This window comes from Electrophorus electricus, chromosome 14, assembly GCF_013358815.1.
Source record: "Electrophorus electricus isolate fEleEle1 chromosome 14, fEleEle1.pri, whole genome shotgun sequence".
Lineage (NCBI taxonomy): Eukaryota > Metazoa > Chordata > Actinopteri > Gymnotiformes > Gymnotidae > Electrophorus > Electrophorus electricus.
Genome location: NC_049548.1, coordinates 12,317,874 through 12,340,987, shown reverse-complemented (window position 1 = coordinate 12,340,987; position 23,114 = coordinate 12,317,874). Strand labels below are relative to the sequence as shown.

The following is a 23,114-nucleotide window of genomic DNA, read 5'->3' as shown; positions in this document are numbered from 1 at the left end:
CGGACAAATAACCTATTGGGGAAAATAACACTACCAGCTACTGCTTTTAGTCGAAGCATTTTTCTTTCTTTAGCTTTTACTGCCACCTACAGTTAAAAATAGAGCACTAATGGCACTGGCGAGGTATAAGGTTGCAGTATTAGAAATACATATCATCCACCTGTCTACATTCCGCAAATTTATCAGAAGAAATTGACCAAAAGAAACTGAATGCAGACTGGGAATGGATGCCCTTCCAATATGAGTAAGCATACATTTCGCCTCCAATAGGCCTATATTCTTTAAAACTCAGTATTACTCAGAGAACATTGAAATGCTTCAACAGAACAGGCTCGAATGCAACTCGAATGTTGAAAAACCGGGTTATTTTTTACGTTATTAAGTCCTGCAAATTCTGTATTAAACTACAGTCTGAAATATTATTATTATTATTATTATTATTATTATTATTATTATTGTTATTATTGTTGTTGTTATTGTTGTTGTTGTTGTTGTTAATTCAACAGCATAGCTTGTTCAGGGAGCTTGTTGAAGGCGGTTCGAAAGCGACAGCGTCATATTTCACGTCATATTTCAGCGACATGCACGGGCAAACCAACATGGCGCCGCTCTGTTGGGTATGAGTGTGTGAGTTGGTCATTTCTGCCAGAATAAAGATTTGGTAAAATGTCTGATATTAACGACATCGGAGATGTAGAAGTCATCATTCAAGGAGAAGAAGACAAAACAGCTCCACAGTGTCCACATGGTGTGTGCGCGCGTAGTTTTAAAACTTGATTAGTCTATCTTGCAAGCCGTTATTCACAGGATCAGCACTCACGAGCTTTTCAGACTTATTGTCTGAATTCTGTTAATGATTGAATGTCTTGTATTTGCTAATTTACAACGATTTAAGTTAGTAATTCGTATTTTGTATTGCAATAAACAGATGTCACTTAAGTTTGATGTACTTACCATGAGTGGGTTTGTTTTTCAGGACCTACGGTTCTGTTCCAGGTAACATGCAAAGGCTCGAGGAATGGAAGGAGATTTTACGCTTGTTCTGCGTGCCGTGATAGAAAGGAATGCAACTTTTTTCAGTGGGAGGACGAAAAGGTAACTGTCTCAAAGTTGGAGCAAGCTGCTTGTGTTGCACTCTCTTTGAACTCCTGACTTTTTGCTTTAGGTTTCAGAAGCAAAACTGCTTGTGCGAGAACAGCATAACCTATTAAAGAGGCCCCGCTACACTCATGTAGAGTACTGCTCGAGGTAAGTGTCTGCAGCTGGCTAGTCAAGGAAGATGACGAAAATGTACACCTTATGCAAAGCGTAAATCACTGAGTAAAAGCCACTCTCAATTTCCTCAGATTCAGAGAGTTCGTGTCCCTGCCACTGGATCAGAGGAGGTTTTGTGTGGATTGTCAAATCCTACTCCTCCCCGAAGAATGGACCAATCATGCCTCGCACAAGGCGCTTAATGATGACATCTCAGTGGCACGCTTGAGAAGACCCAGTCTATTGCTATGCCCCTTGGAAAATAAGAAGAGTAATGCACAATACTTGTTTGCTGATCGCAGTTGCCGTTTCCTTCTGGATGTGTTGTCTGGATTAGGATTCCAGAAGGTTCTCTGTGTGGGAACGCCACGGTGAGCTGGGAGTGATGCTGAGCCAGATGGAAAGGTGTCCATATCAGTAGGCTGTAGTCAAACAATCCAGGCTTTATATTTGGAGATTTATATCTCAGAGCCATGCAAATATTTTAGGATGTAAAGACTTGAAGATTTGTGAATCTGTTTGCCATTGGTACATCGCTTTCCCTGAACTTTTCACAGTGACTCAAGTTTAACCCGACTTTAAAGATGCTACTCTGTGACAAATCTAGATTGTGGTATGAGGAGAAATAGCAAGTGAAACAGTGTGGGCTAATGGTAGTAATTCCAAACAAATAGGATAGATTATTCTCTAGTATTGACATCAGTGGATTAGTTACTGGAATTACCATTCAAAACACTCTAACCATGTATATGGATATTTTCCAAACTAGCCTGAATTAAGATGAGATTAGTATATGTTGAAAACCATACATTTTGACCTGTTTTTATTTTTGAAATGTTTTGTTTACATAAACATTTTTTCACTAATTACAGATTACATGAAATGATTAAGATACGAAGCACAGAGAGTAGGACTGATGCCATGAAGAGTTTATTACTGGATATTGATTTCAGGTATGTGCAAATTTAGTTGCTCTGTGGCTATGGGAATTTCTAAAAGCTAAAAAACCACACATACAGAAATTGATCTCCTTTATTTTAATTAAAAAATTCAATGTAATAAAGCAAGGTTATAGTGTTGCATTTCTTTACAAATCTAGAATGATGTTTGTGCACCTATCAGAGGTTCAGCAATGCTGCAGGGTAGCTCACTAGAGGCTGAGTTCACATATCCGCATGTGATCTGGGACACTGCGTACATCTTTGGGCTTGAAGAAGCGAAAAGCAGGGAAGAGTGGCTCTGTGAACTGGTGATGGGCTCTCTCAAACATGGCTGAGCACGCTCCCGAGAACTCCTGTAGCACTTTCATTGCCTCGGCATCGTAGAAGGCCACATAGCCCTTCGGGTAGTTCACAAACACACCCACTTTGTTTGGTGCCCCCTGCCCCGCCCTCGTGGAAAGAGCCACGTGCCGGTCGTTGTGCCAGGCCGAGAGGTGGCCGTCCTGAAACTCCAGGCACCACGAGAGCCTGTTCCTGCCCAGCTTTGCGCTTTTGTCCCGCCCCTTTCTGTGCAGGCTGCTGTAGGCCACGCCCACAGCCCAGGCAGGGCAACAATGGACAGATGCCTCCCAGTAATGCTGTCCTGCTGTTATGGCAGCTGAGCCCAGTGCGCAGTAGACCTGATCAAACTGTAGGGGGTGATGAGGAGCAGAGCACTCTTTTGGAGAGACGTACATGCTCCGCCCTCCTGATGTTACTTTGATTTGTCTGTGGCTGGTTATTGAGTCAATCACCACTTCTGTGGAGTCTGGCAACAAAGACAATTGCAAAATGGTCGATCCACAACTAATCCACTTAGAACAGCTATAAATGAATTATAATTGGATATAAACCAATATTACTGAAAATGTATAATTAATAAATGTAACCAGCTATGAGTTCTTGACTTAATTTACATAGTGATATTTTATTTTTTAGTTTTTTAAAATCAAGATATCGTGTTCAGTATTATTGCACTCAGCCATGAAATTTGGCTCAAACCACACTCTTTACCAAGCAGCAGGATCTTTCTCTGTAGCTGGGCTTCCAAGTCCTTTGAGAGCTTCCCTAAAGCCTTCAGAAGCTTCTGGAATCTCTCCTCATTCAGTCTAATGGCCTCATCATCTGCATTCAGTTTCTTATGGCAACTTCAGAAAGGTTTCAGATTCGAATTACAAACATTTCTAGTCTCATTTCATTTAAGGACTAATTTTAATTTAATCTGTAATAGCCTGAATCTGTTGTTTGTTTATTAATATATCATAAATTAATACGTTGTCTCCTCATATTAGGATATTGGGTTTACCTGAAATCCTCTATAAGGACCTGAAAACAGAGTACATAATAATCACTTAGAAGGGCAGTCTTACCAAGGATGATGCTTTAAATTTCACAGTGTACTTGACACATATGTTGTTATATTACACCCTGGCCAACTATAATTTAAACACATTCTGTTTCCAACCTTGCAGTTGTATTTATGAAACTAGGTTAGGCAAACACAACTAAATCTCTCTACACTATGTTTTGTATGGGTTACTTTAAATCATGAACTACTCTGAGAAGGGGGAGGTTCAGTCTTGCCTCCTGCTGCTGGCCCATGGCCGCGCCCTCCTGCAGTTTCGTGATGGTGCCGCTGTGTTTGCGCACCACTCTCAGGTGCTGACTCCAGTCCTGCAGCACCCGGGTCAGCCTGCTGCTGCTCTCTCTGTGCTCCTGCTCCAGGCGCTCCAGTACAGCCTGCTCGTCCCAGTCCAGTGCCAGGCGCAAGCCCTCGTAACGCTCTCGCACCTGCCGCACCATTTCATCTGCGTTCATCTAAACAGCGAGTGTATGGAGAGAGAGAGAGAGAGAGAGAGAGAGAGAGAGAGAGAGAGAGAGAGAGAGAGAGAGAGAGAGAGAGAGAGAGAGAGAGAGAGAGAGAGAGAGAGAGAGAGAGAGAGAGAGAGAGAGGGGGTTTGGCACTGGGTGTGTCAAAACATTTCTGGTTAAGGAGTTCACACCCTGGGGCTGTAATCTATTGAATCTGAGCTTTTTCTTTAATCCAGAGCAGTTGGGAGCGACGATTTTCTTTGATGGGGACAAGCCTGTGTAGATGTAAGGAGAAGTTATGGTGTAAAGCAGTGGACAGATGTAAGGAGAGGATGTAGGTGCTAATCACTCACAGTCAGGTTGGCTTGTCGTTTTTTCAGAGATGCCACGTGAGCCTCTGTCCTCCTGCTCTCCTTCTCCAGCTCCGCCAGCCTGCAGGACAGCTGCTCCTAGCATTCCCACACATTCACCCTTCATGCCTTTTTATCATGGTCAACTCTTTACTGCTGATGACCACCAAAAGCCACCACTGCTTTAACAGTCAGTAGTACTACACAGAGTTCAGCTGTGATTGAAAGCTGTGGGGAGGGAGGTAAGCCAACCTGTGAGCACTGGAGCGAGGAGCTGTCTGTTTTGCGGTTTGGTTTTGGGGAGCGCGGATAGGGCTCCGTGACCAAATCGAGCCCATCCGAACCTCCTTCGCGCTGAGCTGTACAGTCTTCTGCTGCCATTTCTGTTGATGGAAAGAGAATGCAAAACACAGAGTCCAAGACGAAAACTAACATCTCTTAATCAAAGGAATCGATATGGATCTACTCAATTTTGAAATGCAGCAGTGGTCACTGCTTTTACCTTTATCACTACTATTGAATTATGCAAAATTTAAATGTACATTTGACTCCCAAAACAGTATAATCTCTATCTGAAGGTAGCTTTTCATTCCCCAGGGGTGCATATTTATTCCCTCCCCCTTGCGGAAGCCAAAGTGCTGTTTGTCCCAACAAGCCACTAGTAGAATGTGTACTGCAAGCCCTTTGCTTTTAACTCAACTGAATCATACACAGCAAATCTTAGTCATTTTAATGACTGCCTTTAAGTCAACACTGAACTAATCCCTTTGAGTTTTGTACATTTATCTAAATGAAAGACAGTCATATGTGGTTTGCATTGCAGCCTGTTCAGATCGGTTCTCCCAAGCATGCTCTCATTCTGTAGTCACAGTTCAGGACCAAATGAACATTCCATTAATGTACAAGATCTCAAGATTCAACTCAAGTCAAGTGCACAAGAAGGAACAGATACTTACTTATTCTGCAGGGTGGGACTGATGCAGTGTGTCTGTGCTCTGTCTGACTTTTTCACTGGGGTGAGACACAAAAACTGTAGATGAGTATGTAAGTCAATGACAAGCCAAAGCCTGTTTGTCAGGGGTGGGGGGGGGTCCTTGTGTGCACATGCATGGTCATGCCTACACACAGAATTCTCATTCCAGAGAAGAAAATAATTGTTCATCTAAAGACACAGCCTGCAGAATTTATGGACAAAGCAGGAAGATTTTATATATTAAGGCATACTGAAAACAAAAGTTTATTTATTTATTTATTTGAACTGTTAAAGAATTCTGTTATATCAATGATGTCTTCTTTGTTTTCCCGTTTAGATATTCCCAGTTTTATGGCCAGGATGAATTTTGTCATTATAATATGTTTAACCATCACTTCTTTAATGGAAAGGTAAAAAAACACACCACCACAATGTCTACTTCCTCTACCTTTTGACTTAATATATGTGCGCTAATCCAGCAAACTCCTATATTCCAAACTCCAATATTCCAACAGGCATCCAGAGTTTTCCTGGACTTCCTGACAGAGGGCGGAGCTAAAACAGTGATGGTGGCAGACCCACCCTTTGGGGGTCTGGTAAAGCTACTGGGTGATACATTCTCCAAGATATCAGAGACATGGAGAAAGCTTCAGGGAACAGGTGTTGGTCCTTATTGTTTTAAACAGAAACGGCATTACAGCCCAGCATCAATAAATATGCAGAAGTGCACATTTCTGACTGTCTGCAGTCACTTTTATTTAGCAACAACGTACAGCTGCATAAATATGCATTGTAAACTAATAACCATCCCAAACGCATCATGCAGCCCTCGGAGATGCCGTCTCGGAGATGCCGATGATCTGGATATTCCCATACTACTTTGAGCCACGAATTCTTGACTGCTTCCCTTCATTTACCATGTTGGATTATCAGGTATAGGATTATCCGCAACAAAATATGAAACAGAAGGTCTTCACCAGGATTATATTTCTCAGCTATATGTTGGAGCTTTGGCATGTACTGCTGTTTACCGCAGGTGGACTACGATAACCACCCATTGTACAAGCATGGGAAGTCTGGACGCAAGCTGTCTCCTGTTAGGCTGTTCACCAACCTCTGTCCTGAAGACATCGTTCTGCCATCAGACGAAGGTTACAGGTGACACGGCCAAATGCAAACAATATTAAATCAAAATTCTAGTATATAAAAAATGTTTTAAAAAGTACATTTACAAGCTCATTCATCAAAGTCTTGACCCAGAAGTTAACGTTTTCCCATAGCACAGCTAAACACTATACATGCTATGAAAAACCTTACACACCATGACTAAGTAGTGATCTTTCATGACCTATGAAAATGTTGCAATATGCAAATGTGTATATGAATCCGGGTGAGTAACTGCAGTGTACCGTAGTAAAATATGTAGAGTCAAAATTGCAGTGAAGTACACACACACAGCCTGGCCAAAAAGGTTACAGGTGACACGGCCAAGTCCACGCTCCTGCATTATACATTCGCAAAGTGATTTGAATTTGATCTTCTCTTTGCCAATTCCTCCCCCATTCCAGGTTTTGCAGCATTTGCAAGAGATATGTCTCACCAGAGAACAGGCACTGCCCAGAGTGTGACGCGTGCACATCAAAGGTAGGCCCCGTCGTACCGGCATGCTGGAGACAGCAAAAAGAAAGATGCTCAGAACTGTCTGTCTTGTCCTCAGAATGGAAGACAGTGGAAGCATTGTTCAGAATGTGGGAAGTGTGTGAAGCCCTGTAAGTGTGAGAATTCATTTATATGTTTTAACAGTCTTCACAAGCCTTTTTGTAGATCATACCAGAACGTTATGAGCTTGTGTTTCTGTACTTACCAGGCACCTCTGTGGCGTCATCACTGTTCTGCTTATGTGCTTTGCTCCCTCAGCCTGGCAGCACTGTTCATCATGCAGCCACTGTGCCCTCCCGGGTCATCAGTGTGGACAGACAGGCTGCTACCACTGCGGTAGGCCAGGCCACAAACACAGAGCCTGTCCCAGCAAGTGCAGGAAGGGGTGAGTGGACATCCCCCTACACGCCACCGGCGAAAAAACGGTCAAGTGACATACATGCACACTGGGCGCCGAACACGCATGCATACACACATGCAAATTCATAAGCAGTGAGTGGTTATGAATGTCCTGAATGCGCACACCACATTTCTTTTTTATGCGCTACTAATGTTAGGAGGCAGATGAGGTCACTTCAGCAAGCTGTAAACACACAAGGATATGCGTTTGCATAAGTGTGGACACTGCAGTTGGTATTCCCCACTGACCTTAGCTGCCTTTTCCTGACTGCCTTTGCAGCTTACAGCAGCAGAGGAGGAGAAAGGGTGCTCGAAGCCTGTTGAGCTGTGACTCGAAAACCACTGGCAAAAACAAGCCGTCCAAGAAGGGCTACAGGAAGCAGAAAACGGTCACATGACTTCACTTGTACAGTGTATTGGTAACGTCTTGCCACAGTCAGGGGGCAGACTGATGGCTCTTGTGAGGTCATTTCTTAGGTCAGACAGACTACACCAGCCACATGCCTCACTGGCAATGCACCTTTAACACGGTTGAAATAGGGACATTTTATTCCAGTGAAGAATGAAGATGGCGAAAACTTCCAGTAGTATCCTGGAATACTCTAAAACCAAGGTATATCAGCAACTGTACAATGATTTAAAAGTCAAATCTGTTTTTTGACTTATCGAATCATTTGATCAAATCACTTGGATGAGCTATTTGATACAATTAAAAAAAAAAAACTTACATTGTGGTTCATTAATACATATGGGGACTTGGAAAAAAAATAACTACAACAAAACATGTAAAAGACATTTATTCCAAACATAAAATCATGCTAAATATCAGTCTTAAATAATTTTTTTTTAAAGCTGCTTTAGCTGGAAAATAAAACAGTATCTTAGACATTTAGTATTATTTAATGACCAAAATGTTTAGAGATCTTGTAATTCAAGTTTGGTTTATTCGTCACATACATAGTCATACACAGTATAACTCGCAGTGAAATGGTGGGTAATTGAGTATCATTTTCACAAAAATGTTAGTGTTACTTTTTTTTTTTTTAAGGTGTAATCCAGATGCTTGCCATGTTCAGAAAACAGGCTCTGAAGAAGCTTCCATTAGATCTCTACATGCAAGTAGTAGCTGGACGGCGAGAGAGTGTTCTCTGATATTTAAAACTAATATTGGTACAGTTAGTTCATTACCAAAATCCAAATAAGCAAGTTAAATTATATTGTAAATAGAGTGTGTGGTGTGCTTTACCTTCATTAGGTCAGAATTTTAGATCAGCAATCCACAAATGCAAACAATATTAAATCAAAATTCTAGTATATAAAAAATGTTTTAAAAAGTACATTTACAAGTTCATTCATCAAAGTCTTGACCCAGAAGTTAACGTTTTCCCATAGCACAGCTAAACACTATACATGCTATGAAAAACCTTACACACCATGACTAAGTAGTGATCTTTCATGACCTATGAAAATGTTGCAATATGCAAATGTGTATATGAATCCGGGTGAGTAACTGCAGTGTACCGTAGTAAAATATGTAGAGTCAAAATTGCAGTGAAGTACACACACAGCCTGGCCAAAAAAAAAGGTCACCACCTGGATTTAACTAAGCAAATAGGTAAGAGCCTCCCATTGGATAATTACTGCATGAGTGATTGTTTCAGCTGGCAACAAGTTATTTAACCCTAACTGATGCACTGAGTAGCTTCTCATTTCTTAAACAACCATGTAGAAAGACACATCCTATAGTCATGGAAAAGATGTTAATCTGTTTCACAAGGGTCAAATTATTGGCATGCATCAAGCAGAGAAAACATCTAAAGAGATTGCTGAAACGACTAAAATCAGCCTAAGAACTGTCCAACACATTATTAAAAAGTGTAAGGACAGTGCAGAAACATCATCTGCACAATGTGGTCGGAAAAAATCTTGAAATCAAATAGAAAACAATATGTTTAATAGTGAAGGTAAGAACATTTCCGCACGCACAATGCGAAGGAAACTCGAGATTGGGACTTACCAGCTGTGTAGCCTTAAGAAAACCACTTGTCAGTGAGGCTAACCGGCAAAAACGGCTTCAATTTGCTAGGGAGCATAAAGGCTGGCCAGAAATAAATGTGATTGCAGAAGTTTGTGGAAATGATGCTACAGCGAATGCGTGCCGCAATCAAAGCTAAATGTGGTCCAACGAAATATTAGTGTTTCCTTTTTTTTGGTGTGTGTGTGTGTGTGCGCGTATATATACACACACACACACACACACACACACACACACACACAATTTATAAAGTAGTTTTGTCAAACGTCTTTCAAATTGCCATTTTTCTATTGTTATTCTATTGTTTTAAAAGACTTTGGGTCATTAGATCACTAGATCATTGCTTAGACATACTAACAAGAAAGGGTCCATGGGAAATGGAGCCTGTAGTAGTGGTCTTCACTTTCTGGGGTCACTACCCACCAAAGGAGGTATGTCCCGAGTTATTCGATGGGTGTCCCTGCACACACCCTCGAATCAGCATTGTCCTCCTTTAAGCAGCGGTCACTCCTCCATCCGTCCATTGCGCACTGAGAACGCAATGAGCCTCTTATACATGGCCATCAAGAGCAGGATGGCCGCTAGCACAATGCCACAGATCAGACTGAAGGCCCAGCGAGGACCTAAGATGGTGTAGACCTGTGAAACGAACACGGGTCCCAGAGTTCGGGCACCACTGCCTGAAGCTGTCAGCCAGCCCATGTATACACCCTGGGAAGAAACAAACACACGCACACACACCCCAGCTGTAAGAACCTTATTCTGTCTTGGTCCAAGTACTGGAGCTAAGAAAACCTAAAGCATGTGCAAAATGAGGGGAGTGAGACAATAGCTACATTGTCCTGTAATAACCTGTAATAACATTTGTGCAATACCAATCATACCTGTGGTTTGGGTCCCAAGATCTTTGAGTACAACGTGTAGGACATGACATTAGTTGCAGGGTAACCCACTCCTATGAGAATGTCAGACGTGATGTACTGTGCCAGGTGGATGGCAGGGGTATACTGGCACCACGTTTGTTCAGGTGGGCATCCAGTGGGCTCCACAGTGCCATTAGTGGTTAGGGGAGGTGCCAGAAGAATATCTGGCATAGAGTAATTCTGAAGGTCTGAGGAGTGGGAGAGACAATGAGCAATGGAATGATCGGAAGGTCTGGGGTCTCCATCTCCTTTTCCCTGACTCCATGGAGTCACTTGCATTTCAACCTGTGTACTTTGTTAACGTTCAACTCTGCTTCTTTTAGGTTTTTTTGTTGTTGTTGCTGTTTTTTTTTTGTTGTTTGTATTGCTTGAATTTATTTTTTTTTCAATTCAATGAATGACAATGGAGAAAATTCCTCACCTATCCACTGAATCTTTGGGTACTGGGTTCCCCAAGGTAATAGGATAAAAAAGCCAATAAAAATGATGACCAAGCCGCCCAAGAGCAGGGGACGATCACCAACCCTGACAGTTGAGTGGAGAAAGAGGCATCGTAACTACATGTGCTCGATTAGACTGCCACATGGCTATTCTATGTTAAAATTTATTCAAGAGGTATTTATTCTACACCTGCTGTCTTACTAATGCCAAAAACACTTAAACGTGCATTAAGCCTTTTTTTGGCATGTAACTTGTTAAATAATAATCCAAGCTCAAGGGCTTGCCAGCATATATTTGTTGATAAATAGCATACTAGTGTTGAATATAGTACAGGAGCTAAAAATCCAGTCATAGCAGTTCTGACAATTGGTGTAACTGCACAGAAAACCAGGCAGCACACCAAATATGCTCAATAAAAGCGAGTGTTCTGCATCTATCATCCACTTTAACACACCACCACGCTGAAGAGAAATTCTGTAACTCACCGCACAGAAAGGACTTTGACGACAAGGAACACTATGACGGACTGAAATCCAACGGCTGCAAGTATGATTCCATTGTACAGAACAGCGTCTTTCCTTGTCCAAGCAAACATGTCCATAGACAACGGGGTGGATATACTGCAGAGCAAAATACCACCACCGTGTACATGAATGAGAGGCACTTCAGTGGCTATTAACCACGTATACGTTTCTGATTGGCTTCTAAATGCATTGTTTGACATGGGCTAAGGAAGCTAATTTGGCAGCGTGGTCCCTTTTATTCCAGAAGTTCACACTGTTTTTCAGATTCTCAATTATACTAAGAACTTCCTATTGTTGCTGCCTTAAATGCCTAATTACACTGAGACAGCAAGCATGTACTCACGTTTCAAACACAGCAAAAATGAAGAGGATGATGAAGAAAAGGATGTTGGATGTAAGCACAGCAATGTGGTCAATACTTCCCTCTATCTCAGGGGCTACATGTACCTGGTCTGTGAAGTGGAAAATAAAACCAACATTTGAGTCTCTTCTCTGCCTCCTCTAAAAGTAGCATTTATGATTAAAAATGTAAACTGAAGCTGACACCTGTTGCTTTTGAATTTTGAATAACAGTCTTGTATGAAATAATGTTTTGAAAGAAATAATGTAAAAATTATTATACAAAAATAAAAGGGGTGCTTAAACCTTGTCGCTTAATTTTATAGTATTTTACCATTAAAAAACACCCGAATAAGTTCAGCTGGTTATTAAACATTTCATGAGATGAAAACCCTAAACTGCAGTTACATAAGCTGCTGGTTGTGAAGGCATAGAGTTCTGAATGAAACGCATATACCTTCTGAGACACAGTTAATAGCTCTGATCTGTCTCCCATCATCAGCTACACGATGCTCCCTGGTAAAACAAAATAAAAGCCACTGGAAATTGGTTCCTTTTCTTCACAAAGCGATGGCACATTACTTAAAATGTTAACACGCCCTTACAGTTCTCTAAATAAAACAATAAACCTCAGAATGCATCGCTTTTCCATTATAAATCTTTAATGAACTCATTTAGAGAGGTGTGATATTCTAACACTGCTACAGCCATAATTCTGGCAACAATTAAAAATGCAATATGCTTATAGCATTACCTCAGAACAACAGGGTTATAACAATGTTTATTAATTCACTATATGGTTATAACATTACCTCAGGACTACAAGCACCAGGACAATGTTGACGACCCCAAAGAAGGCAGCTAGTAGTGCTGGGGCAGTGTACATATTAAACTTCAGGTGAAGGAGCTCTATGTAGAAACCTTTCTCACCAATAGCCGACAGAGCTGCCTGGAGAGCTGGGAATATCCACACACAACAGTCCACACTTAACCAAAACGTGATGCAATTTAATTGACATAAATGTCTTAAATGCCAAAAGTAGTCCGGGTGTTTACTCCTGGGCAAAACAAAATGCGGCACAACTAGAATTGCACAATACTAAGCTTTTGGTCTCAGTGGTCTCAAAAGCCAATAACTGGAACATTTTGAACGCCAAGATGTGTGCTAGTTTGAATGGTATATCAAAACATATAAATCATTTCATGACGTTAGCTTTGTGCACAAGAAGATTACATAAACATTTTACTTGTTCCTGTTAATTTTCTGACCAATTATTTGGGTTTTGCCCATTCATTTTTTGGCCCATATTTTGACCAGTAGACCAGTGACCATTTTTACACACAACGCATAATGTGTGTGAAATTGTGAAGACAGTGGTGCAAATCCTACAACCAAAGTGTTCACTAGCATTTCTCCACTTCCTGTGAAACCGCTGCGTCTTCTGAAGACTGACACACAGCCAGTGGCTCTAACTGCATCACACGGCCAGCACTTTCTACAGGGCTGACACTGGCCACATCACATTTTTTGTGCAGTCTGCAAGTAATTGGACATTGTAGTGTTGCAGTTTTGGTTCTGTATTCAAAGGACAGAACTGGCTCAGTGGTTAAGGTACTTGACTTGTAACTGGAAGATTGCTGGTTCAAGTCCCACTACTGCCAAGTTACTGCTGCTGGGCCCCTGAGCAAGGCCCTTAACCCTCAATGGCTCAAGTTGTACTCAGTTATAATTGTAAGGCACTTTGGATAAAAGTGTCAGCTAAATTCCATAAATGTAAATCTGAGTATTTAAGGCATACACTGACTGTACAGTGCACATAAATATCCCTGAATTAAGATGACCTTCAACCTCTGTCACTGTTTTGCTTTCCTTCCAGTTACTCACATGATGCACTGCATGTACAGAGTTGAAAGGCCTACACAGAGGCCAAACATCCTCTATTTGTTTTTTTTTGTTTTTTTATCTCAGATTATTTTTAGAGCAGGGACATTTTTAACCCACTGCTAATCTTTCTTCTAAACCACAACCGTTAATGCAGAAACCAACAAACATGTCTACACCAATTGGACACTCTAGTGTAGTTATGTTTTTGACAGTATTAGAAGTTCTGTTTACATATGTGCTGCCTGAGGCAGATATGCTTGACTTAAATGTCTCAAAGCTTATGAGAGGGCATTTTAAATCATCAGCAAAAAGCATACAACACCTTAACTGACTCCTAATGCCTCTAAGATGATCCACTGCAGAGTTGCCTGAATCGCTGCACTGAGAAAAGACAAACCTGGTCCCAGAATGAACCCCAGTGCCTGACAGGCACTCATGTTGGCCATCGCACTGGTTCTCTCTGTCAGAGAAGTGGCACCTGCAACATAAGCCCTCACCACAGCCACATTACCTGCAGGGGATTCAAGATAATACTCAATCAGCCACAGTTTGGACACTGTTTTCTCGTTTTGCACAGTGCCAAGTCTTAGTCTTCTTAGCCCTTACCTGCTCCAAAGCCAACAAACACTCGGGCCAGAAGAATGTGGTACTTCTTGTGAGATGGAGGGAGGTACACATAGGAGTAGTAGATGTTGGCCAAAACATTGATACATATGGAGCAGACCAGAGATTCCCGCCGAGGCCTGTGATTGGACCATAGCCCAAACAGAGGTGATGCCACCATCTGACCCAAGCTATAGGCAGCTACCACCCAGCCCAGGAAGCTGGCATCTGCACTGTCATCAATCTACAAATGACATTAAATGTGTCTCATTTACATATATCAACAAATACTTGTTTTTTCTTTAACCAAAGGACATACATTATTTATTTAATCATTCGATGAAAGTACGCCAAAGCACAAGTCTCTATGAGATCACGTCGCTCAAAACTGAAATACTTAGGAGTTAGGTTCTCAAGAAGCACCTGATTATTTTAGCTCCTTCCTTTTTTTCATTTCTCTTTTGTGAACTCTGTTCTAGCAGTCGCTATGTTTAGCTTTGGAGAGATTATTTGAACTTTTTTTTTTTAAGTGGACAACACAAACCTCCCTAAAGAGTAAAGAATTTAGTTTGAACCAAACAACATATTTACCTTTTGCAGATAGGGCCATATTGATGTGATGACAATTGTAAAACCTGAAGAGAATATTGCAATCATTGACATACTGCAAACTGACATACTTTTCACTTTTTCAATCCATTGTTATTATGAGGTAGAGTCCATAACATGCTGGAAATTACATGTTGACCAAAAACAAATTACTCTAATGCACATTCTGAATGTCTAGCATTACTGAATTTAAAAAAAAAAAGTCAGACAGAAGTCCCAGTCTTGGGTGCCTGGAGGTACAGTGGAATAACTCTGCATATGCAGGTTTTCTGGTGTGGGCATGGGCTTCATAATTTCACAGCAGTGTCTCACCCACACTGCTGAGGAACATGGTGAAGTACATGACCCTGATTGACCTCCATCGGCTCCTCCCATCTTCTTCAGTCCTATAGGGACAGACGCAGCAACATCAATTAGCACTCACAGCTCTCAGTGACCTGACTATGAAGCCAAAAGCATGGTTCTGATTAATTGTGACCATATGACAGGTTGAAGAACCTGGCCATAAGCCAAAAATCACATCCTGCTAAAACCAACATTAAGTAACATTATTACAGTACTGTAATATTTTTGGAATTTGGACTGACACCACCACTGAGCCCAGTTTAAAACTATGACTCCTTGAAAATATTTCAATTCACATCTTCAATAGATATATTTTACTTTCCAGAGTCATAATTCCTAGATAACCACTATGTGCATGATTAATAGACAAACAAGCAGAACATTTTAGAAAAAAATCTGTAAAGTTATTCAATAATACAGGCACCGAGTTCCTGGATGTAAACTCTTCTCCACCACTCGAGTTTGGTGGGAGACACCATGAAAATGAAAGAAGTATAATATAGCTTACTACCTCCTAAAATCTATTATCTCAGGAAGATATTTAACAAAAACTAAAAATAAAATGTTATAAATACAAGTTATTAAAAATAAAGTGAATTGGACTAATGTTCATTTAAAGAAATATGATGAAAGAATAAAGAGATGTAGCCTGAATTAAATGTAGACTAAATTAAATATGATTAATAGAAAATATAAAGAATATAAAGTACATAAAATCAATTTACACATATAAAGTTTGAATTAAGAATCGAGAATGAAAAGAAATAAAAATGCTCTGTAGTGCTTAAGTTCATATTGTCACGGGATCCGCAGGACAGTGTTTAACCTGAGCCCAAAGCCTGGCCAAAGAAAGATGAGTTTTAGTTTAGATTTAAAAACATCTACTGTGGGGGTTCTTCCAATATCCTCTGACAACTAGCTCCATTTAAAAATAACATAATAGCTATTGCTACTTCTCATAGATATTTTTTTACCTTAGGCAGGACTAAATTACCAGTTCCTAATGATCTCAGACATCTGACTGGCTCATAACGCTGCACCATATCAGACAGACAGGCTGGTCCTATACCATCAAGCAATTTATAAAGAACATTACTGCATGTTTTGCATTGTGTTTGTCATATTGTATTGATTACAAAACTGAAGGTCCATTAAAAGATTAAAGACCTCCTGTATTTTGAAAAAGAACCAAAAAAAAAAAAAGAATCTTCTTGTTAGTGTTACTACTTAGACTATGTTTCCTCAAAAAAACAAAGAAGAAATATGCCCAACACTTTCATCAAGCAAGTCCCTGAGCCAGTAGAAATCATGACTGCATATGTGCCAAAAGAAATTAAAGGTAGGTATTAAGAAAAGCTCCTCCACAGTGAAAAAACAAGCACCTCAATGCTGATATTTATGAAATATTCACACTGTACTGACGGGCTTTCCTTTGTCCTGCAGTTATTACAAATGGCCAGAAAATAAAACCTCCAACCTCCATGTCAGATCATTAATTTGCATGCTTTCATTTACATGTCATATATGCTATATCGTACATACTATACTTAGATGCTTGGACAAAAGTATTGTTAGCTGGCTAGGAAACAAATTAAGCTAACCTAATTAAATAGCTACCTATACCTATAGCTAGCTATAGCCAGGTTTGGTCCAATGATTAACTAGAAATGTTAAATATTAAAATGCCTAATCTGCCTAAATCTGCTGGCCGGCACGAAGTAAAATTTCTTTCACGGGTCTTCTCAGGATAACATAAAGGTCGCTACTAGATGGCTAACTGGTCAATTGAATTCCCTCACTCACCTGTCATCATCGCCTTTAAGTAGAGGGGTTATTTCATCTTCTGAGTCGAGGGACATTGTTTAAGCGCCACAGTGAAAAGATCAAAACACGTGGCAGAGGACGGCTGAAAGTGACATTGAAAGTAATGTTAACTCCATCTTTTACTTTGCCAACTGCCTATTGAAATTAACTTCCAATTTCCCAGTTGCGTGGTGGAAGTAACAGCACTACTCTCGATAACGTTGTCAGAGAAACACGTAATGCTGCCATTTTAACTTTTATAAACACGACCAGTATGCGTTACCAGTGAGCGCTGCACAGCCTGAAGTCCTGCAGCGTTACTGACGCATAACTGGCGCTGTGACACTTCGTCGTGTGAAGTCATAAAATTCCCACGCGTTCTTTCTTTTCAAAATTAAAGTCCCTCGGCTTTCGCGGAATGAATTAGTGAGGGTAGTTAGTGTTTAAAGAAAAAAACAGCGTTTAAATAAAAACATAGCATTTTATGTGAAGTCTGCTCTTTCGTATCGACGGTAACAAGACTAAAATAAGTTCTATTTATACTATGTATGTTCTAGGCCTATTGTCCTTTTACTAAACAGTTTAACCACATTAACATATTTGCATTTCATGTTTGTTGGTGATGATGCATGTATTGATTTATTAAGCAACATGTAAGTTGAATAACTAGTCTGCTGAGTTCTAAGTAAATTAACCCGCCTTTTATCTTTACAGTGCAGTTTATTGACTGGGTCAGTTTGTTTTTTTTGTTTGTGTGTTTGTTTTTAGGCATCAGTTTTGTTTTGTTTTGTTATGTTTTCATGTAGTGTAACTTAAATTTCCACAATTATCATTGAATTGGCCATCACTGAGTTGGAAATGGATGAAGACCATAACGCACATTGGGCCTCCTGCAATAAGCATGTTGCTTTAAATTTCATGATCCATTATTAAGATATTAAGCTCTGAACTGCCAGTGCACTCACAGTCATTTACATTCCCATTTACGCTGAGGGTGTGTTCTACATGACCATACTGAGATGTTGGGGAGCAAGACCATGTAAACACTTGAAAATAAAGCAGTAGTATTTTAAAGTCAATTCCAGATAAGACATGTAGCCGGTGCCAGCGTAGCAGGGTCTCTCATCTTTCCACGTGCTAGTACTCTAGCTACTGTATGTTGAAACCTCTTCAGGCTTGAAATAGTATTCTTAGGGAGAGCAGTAGTCCAGACCTGAAGATACAAATGCATGCAGTAGTTTTTCACTCTCAGTTGCTGTGAGGATACTTCTGGACCACGAATATGATAGGACATTGTTCTGGAGATGTTGCTAACAATGTGTTTAAAGTTTAGGTCATACTCAATTGTGACACCTAGGTTTTTGATATAGTGTTGGGCCTTACCTGATAGGGACTCCAGATAAGTTACTGCATCAGTACCCTCATGACCATTTCCAATGGTGATAAATTCTGTTTTGTCATCAATGAGTTGCAGGACATTATAACTACGTTTCCCAGAAACCTCTGGGGTGATCCAAATCCCCAGAGTTCTAACTATACCTGTTCTTAGTTAGCTTGATTCTTGTTAGTATATTAAGCCTCTTCTTCTGTCCTAAATTGGCAAAGTCTCGTTTGGCCTACCATATGTTTTCGAGCCTGTTGCTTGTACATTTACCTTTAATGTTATGACCTTATGCCTGTTGTTATGGTTCCTGCCATTGTGCCTGTCATATTTTGGATTGCACTATTTAACTTGATTCCCTACCCTGCTCTATTTGTTATCTGTATCTTTGGACTCCAATAAAGCCCTCAAATTCTATTTATGTGTGATTCCTGTCTTTCCTCTCTACCCAATCTAACAGTTCTAATTTATTCTTCTTTAGAGGAGACAATATTAGCAATGTATTTCGATAGCGCGCTGAAGGCTTTTTAAAGAAATACGTTGGTATGGGGTCTAGAGGACAGCTAGTAGTGTTTAATGATGAGATCACTTTTGTAAGAGTTTCAGTGTCAATCTCTAAGAATTCAGAAAGCATTCTGGTGCACCATGAACTACCAAGCCAATGGGAACTTGTATAATGCTATTCCTAAACGGAGCAGATTACCAAAGAATTTAGCAAATCATCACAGTTGTCATTAGAGAATTATAATGAGGTATGAGATGAGTGGTAAACCAGTTTGTTAATTGTAGTAAAGCAGAAATTTAGGATTATTTTGGTGGATATCAACTAGGCTGCCCTTGCATTTCTGATCTCTGTGTTGAGTTTGGTTTGCAGATTTTTAACAAATTCAAGGTGGACGGTGAGCTTAGTCCTTCTCTGTTTTTGTTCTGCTTTCTCTCTTAAACATAATGAGTTTACGTTCTTCCATGGAGTTTTACAAGTATCGTGCCTGTGTTTGGTTGTTAGAGGTGCTATAGTATTGAATCATTCATTTAGCCTTAATGTAAAGCTGTCTACTACATTGTCACATGTTATGGTCTTGATAGGAAGTAGTGAGCTAAGAAGATTAGAGCTACGTGTCACTGAGACATCTTTAAAGTAGCGTTTTGTAACAGTTTTCTTAGTAGTTTTAAAACTGGTGAGCATAGAGAACATAAAGAAACACAGTAATGGTCCAAAAGCCCTCTATCAAATATACTGGACACTTTGGTTTCTACTCCAGGGGATATAATTAAGTCTAAAGTATGGCCATGTTTATGTGTACCATGTGCGAGGTCAAATTTAACAAATTTAACAATGGGACATTTTGAGTTGTGAATTCAACAAGCAGTAGCATCTGCAGGCATAGGAAATTATATATATATATCATATCTTCTTATTCCTCAATTTGGTTGTTTTATTTTTTGAACATTTTTTTCACATTAATGTTCTTTTGTATATAAGCTTAGACAATATACATATGCAACTCTTCAATGAAGTCATCAAGAGGGTGGAATATTTTTTTGATCACAGAATATAATCAGAGTGGTGAGTGGAATGCTACAAGCAGTAATGGGGCTCAAACCCAGGACAGATAGGTGAAGACATCAACAGCCTACTGGGTGAGCTACCACAGTTCAATGATGGTGGGCCTGTGTGCAAAACAGTTAGATTTAAGAACAGGTAAAACCAGAGAAGTAAAAAAGGTGGGGAGTTGAACCCTGGCCACTTTGGTGCAAGGCAAACGCAAACAAACACCCGCTAGACTGCAGCAGCCATCAAATACATCTCGCTTAAAAAGAATGGAGGATGACAAAAGGAGAGGAAAAACTAAACACCACGCCGAGCGTGGAAAAAGGGAGAACCAAGGACGCCACGGGAAGAATGGCAGCCCCGATGCACTGGGGAAAACCAAACTAAAACTTCCCAAACAAAACCAGAAAACAGCCCAGTTGTTGGTCATCAAGCTTGATTAGTAGTGTGCCTGACTTGTGGAAGGGTTGGCACCAGGCCGAGGGCCCTTGCGGCCACCAGAGGGAGGCCTCGGGACTAACTCTTATCAAGCAGATTGCCTAAGGATTGTGAACATTGGCTGGATGGTGTAATGTTGTGCACAGCTCTGCCTTGGAGTCATTTATTCTGTCCACTAGTTCACTTGGTAGCAAATATTTCACAAGATACATATTTAATAATACTGGTCAGACTATGTGTCTTCAGTGTAAAAGGCAGGATGACACAAGTATGCAGTATCTCTCCCTCAATTTTTGCAATATCTAGTCACAATCACTCTAAGATAGTTCCATTCCACCCACAAAGCAGCTTAATAAAAGAACAGTGGCCTCGTTTGCCCTCTCCTGACTAGGGTGGGATAGGGTGGGACCATCAAGTATGCTAACCATTACAAATTTGGCACCTCTTTTCTCGTTAATTTGCAACTGTTTTTCTCTCTGCCTCTCAGCTATTTTTCTCACCCACCTCTGTCTCTTAGGTTGTTCCATTCTGTCATCCCACAATGTTCGGGGTTGAGACTCCCTTCTGTGACTCATCGAAAAAGTTCCACCACTTTTATAGGGCATTAAGTCCATTGAACATTTCTGTTGATGGCTTTTATGGCGGGAGTGGAGCTGTCCCAATCTACAACCACCAAAAGAACTAAAGGAGGAGACAAAGAAAAGATGTGGGTGAGGGAGCGGCTTCGATTTCAGACCAATCTCAGACAAAAACAGCAGATGCAAGTTTATGTGGAATTACTATTATTATTATTATTATTATTATTATTATTAATAATATTATTATTTTTTTTGCATCATTTATCTTTATTCTGATCTCTTGCCCGTATTTTGTCATATTCGATTCAAAGTAAGCCGGTTCACTTATTTAAGTTATTTTTTCTTTATTGTGCACTTTTGTTCGCTGACAAGGCTACAGTTCGTGCAACCAGTAGATTGCGCACTTAACAGCCTAATTCTCTGTGTTGTTCAGCATGGCTACTGGCGTCAAGTCTTTACACACTGCGCTTTAGCATTAATTAGGTTATACCTAGAGAAACATAGCAGCCTGAGCTATTAGTCTTGACTTTTTTGCGTATCCTTACCAATGTAGTCTTGTATTCTTATCCAACAACGTTATGACTATTCAATTTTTCCAGGAACTCTAAAAACATTACTTGTTCGAACAGTGAAAACAAATCCCAACAATTTAAGTCATATTTTAAATATATTTAGACATATGTCAATTCATAGGTATGATTTTATATTTATAATATGCTTACATGTAACAAGAAATGTAATGTAATATTACATGAAATGTTTAGAATAAATCAGTTAAGTAATTTAGCTGTCAGTTAATACTAGACAGGTAGCCGCTTTATAAACTGAAGCTAAACCATCATATGTAAAACATACATATGTTACTTCGAACAAACTGAGTATTTGAGAAGTTAAATTATTACCTTTCACACAAAAAATTTAAGTCTTACCCTGAACATCTGTGCGAACACAGCGCAGCAGTTCCACAGCAGCTGACCTCTCGCGGGAGCGCAAACGCCTCTGACGGATGCATCTGGAAAATTATAGACTTACCAGTTATATAGAATATGTGATTTTGCGATTTTCTATTGGTTATTTTGATAGACACTGCCAAGAACATGCAGATGTGTTTTTTTTCCACATTACATACATGGTAAAAACTAAAAAAACGCTAAAGTGCAGATTTTGCCTCGAGTTTACTTAAATTTACGAGTTTACTTAATTTAAAAGGACCGTCGCAGTGACGTGTTCATCACGTGTTTGCAGCCCTGCTGGTACCAGTACCATCCACCTGTGGCCTAAATGGCAGCATTTGTCTAAGTTGGTTTGTAGCCTTTGAGACCTTTTGATGGGGAATTCCATCAGACTATCCAAAATGTCAGTATAATTCTTTCAAGAAGTTAACAAAGACTTGCAATGTGTATTTAAGGAAAATGGTTCATTCTAGAGAAATGTGTTCAGTATTAGGAACCAGGCTTCACATTGTATGCTGTGCAAAGATAAGCCTTTTGTTTGTTTGAAATGATCTTTTCTTTGAATAAAATACTAATAAATATTTGACTTCATTTTGTAATTTTGTATAAAAAGCCTAATACAGAGAGAGATGTCTGAAATTTCTTATCTTTTCCCTGCTGTGACAGGCGTGTTGTGTAGCATTTGCAGTGTATTGTGTAGGTTTGGAAAGTCACCTAGATAGTGTTATCATGCAGAGACCTTTTGCTGGTCTCAGTTCTGTGGGTTTTGTAATCATAGAGCTGGGTTAAGGTTTTTATGCAATAGTAATAAAATACGAATGCAATGTAAAAGTAAATTGAACCTGTAAAATTAATGTGAAGGAATACCAATTACTCAGTTAATGCATATGGGAGCTTAGGCCTCTTCCTTCTTAGGCTGTAGTTTGAAAAACATCAAATTGTGTTTTCTGTATGTTTACACCCTTTTGCAGTTCCTTGTCCTTTCACAGTTGAAAATTTCTCATTTTCACCCCTCCCAAAATAAGGGTCTTTAAATGGTAAAGAGGAAGAAGTATTCAGTATAGAGAGCTTTTCTGGTCATGTGTTTTTTGGCCAATATTTTGTTGTTTTATCTTAGAGAAATTTTATTTAATCACTTAAAATAAAACCAGCTGTGCACTGGCATGGAGTCATCTGAAATTAGTTCAGAGCATCTTGCAACCATCAGTTCAAAAGGAGGTATGGTCCACCAATGATACTTATACTCACTGTTCTCTGCAAGGTACCAATAACAGACTG

General features: G+C 39.9%; 3 protein-coding genes across 5 annotated transcripts; 1 reads left to right on the top strand and 2 right to left on the bottom strand.

Annotated features, from left to right (window-relative positions):
* Positions 1-590: 590 nt before the first annotated feature.
* Positions 591-8,975, top strand: zcchc4 (zinc finger, CCHC domain containing 4). Its single transcript, XM_027020921.2, has 13 exons — positions 591-748; positions 977-1,095; positions 1,166-1,248; positions 1,347-1,625; positions 2,127-2,207; positions 5,707-5,779; positions 5,885-6,029; positions 6,196-6,302; positions 6,406-6,527; positions 6,938-7,013; positions 7,087-7,138; positions 7,287-7,413; positions 7,708-8,975. The coding sequence occupies exons 1-13, from the start codon at positions 667-669 to the stop codon at positions 7,823-7,825; spliced, it is 1,464 nt and encodes a 487-aa protein (XP_026876722.2). The 5' UTR covers positions 591-666; the 3' UTR covers positions 7,826-8,975.
* On the bottom strand, positions 2,225-5,696 carry si:dkey-219e21.4 (tripartite motif-containing protein 14). 2 transcript variants are annotated; one of them, XM_027020923.2, is made up of 7 exons: positions 5,353-5,696; positions 4,649-4,779; positions 4,400-4,495; positions 3,819-4,052; positions 3,541-3,560; positions 3,249-3,382; positions 2,225-3,003 (listed from the first exon to the last, which is right to left on the bottom strand). In XM_027020923.2, exons 2-7 carry the CDS (start codon positions 4,775-4,777, stop codon positions 2,405-2,407), a joined length of 1,212 nt encoding a protein of 403 aa, XP_026876724.2. In that variant the 5' UTR covers positions 4,778-4,779; positions 5,353-5,696; the 3' UTR covers positions 2,225-2,404. The 2 variants fall into 2 exon arrangements, with proteins under 2 accessions (XP_026876724.2, XP_026876725.2); XM_027020924.2 differs by having other exon boundaries at positions 4,400-4,478.
* Positions 8,976-9,650: 675 nt separating the features above from the next.
* mfsd8 (major facilitator superfamily domain containing 8) lies at positions 9,651-21,877 on the bottom strand. 2 transcript variants are annotated; one of them, XM_027020919.2, is made up of 13 exons: positions 21,813-21,877; positions 20,810-20,986; positions 15,099-15,172; positions 14,769-14,812; positions 14,181-14,421; positions 13,972-14,085; positions 12,502-12,646; positions 12,147-12,205; positions 11,694-11,802; positions 11,312-11,446; positions 10,807-10,910; positions 10,347-10,573; positions 9,651-10,173 (listed from the first exon to the last, which is right to left on the bottom strand). In XM_027020919.2, exons 2-13 carry the CDS (start codon positions 20,917-20,919, stop codon positions 9,967-9,969), a joined length of 1,569 nt encoding a protein of 522 aa, XP_026876720.2. In that variant the 5' UTR covers positions 20,920-20,986; positions 21,813-21,877; the 3' UTR covers positions 9,651-9,966. The 2 variants fall into 2 exon arrangements, with proteins under 2 accessions (XP_026876720.2, XP_026876721.2); XM_027020920.2 differs by lacking the exons at positions 20,810-20,986; positions 21,813-21,877 and adding an exon at positions 16,935-17,254.
* Between the last annotated feature and the right edge of the window lie 1,237 nt (positions 21,878-23,114).

What these genes read in the sequence shown, in the direction of transcription:
- si:dkey-219e21.4 (XM_027020923.2), bottom strand. Translation starts at nt 4,777, where the DNA reads ATGGCAGCAGAAGACTGTACAGCTCAGCGCGAAGGAGGTTCGGATGGG. An exon ending in CCATGGGCCAGCAGCAGGAG is followed by an intron (nt 3,561 to 3,818) that starts GCAAGACTGAAC and finishes CTCTGTTTTCAG; the next exon opens with GTCCTTATAGAGGATTTCAG. An exon ending in GTCCTTATAGAGGATTTCAG is followed by an intron (nt 3,383 to 3,540) that starts GTAAACCCAATA and finishes ACCTTTCTGAAG; the next exon opens with TTGCCATAAGAAACTGAATG.
- zcchc4 (XM_027020921.2), top strand. Translation starts at nt 667, where the DNA reads ATGTCTGATATTAACGACATCGGAGATGTAGAAGTCATCATTCAAGGA. An exon ending in TTCAGTGGGAGGACGAAAAG is followed by an intron (nt 1,096 to 1,165) that starts GTAACTGTCTCA and finishes TTTTTGCTTTAG; the next exon opens with GTTTCAGAAGCAAAACTGCT. An exon ending in GTGACGCGTGCACATCAAAG is followed by an intron (nt 7,014 to 7,086) that starts GTAGGCCCCGTC and finishes TCTTGTCCTCAG; the next exon opens with AATGGAAGACAGTGGAAGCA.
- mfsd8 (XM_027020919.2), bottom strand. Translation starts at nt 20,919, where the DNA reads ATGGACTTAATGCCCTATAAAAGTGGTGGAACTTTTTCGATGAGTCAC. An exon ending in CTGGTGCTTGTAGTCCTGAG is followed by an intron (nt 12,206 to 12,501) that starts GTAATGTTATAA and finishes TTGTTTTACCAG; the next exon opens with GGAGCATCGTGTAGCTGATG. An exon ending in TCTTGGGACCCAAACCACAG is followed by an intron (nt 10,174 to 10,346) that starts GTATGATTGGTA and finishes GTTTCTTCCCAG; the next exon opens with GGTGTATACATGGGCTGGCT.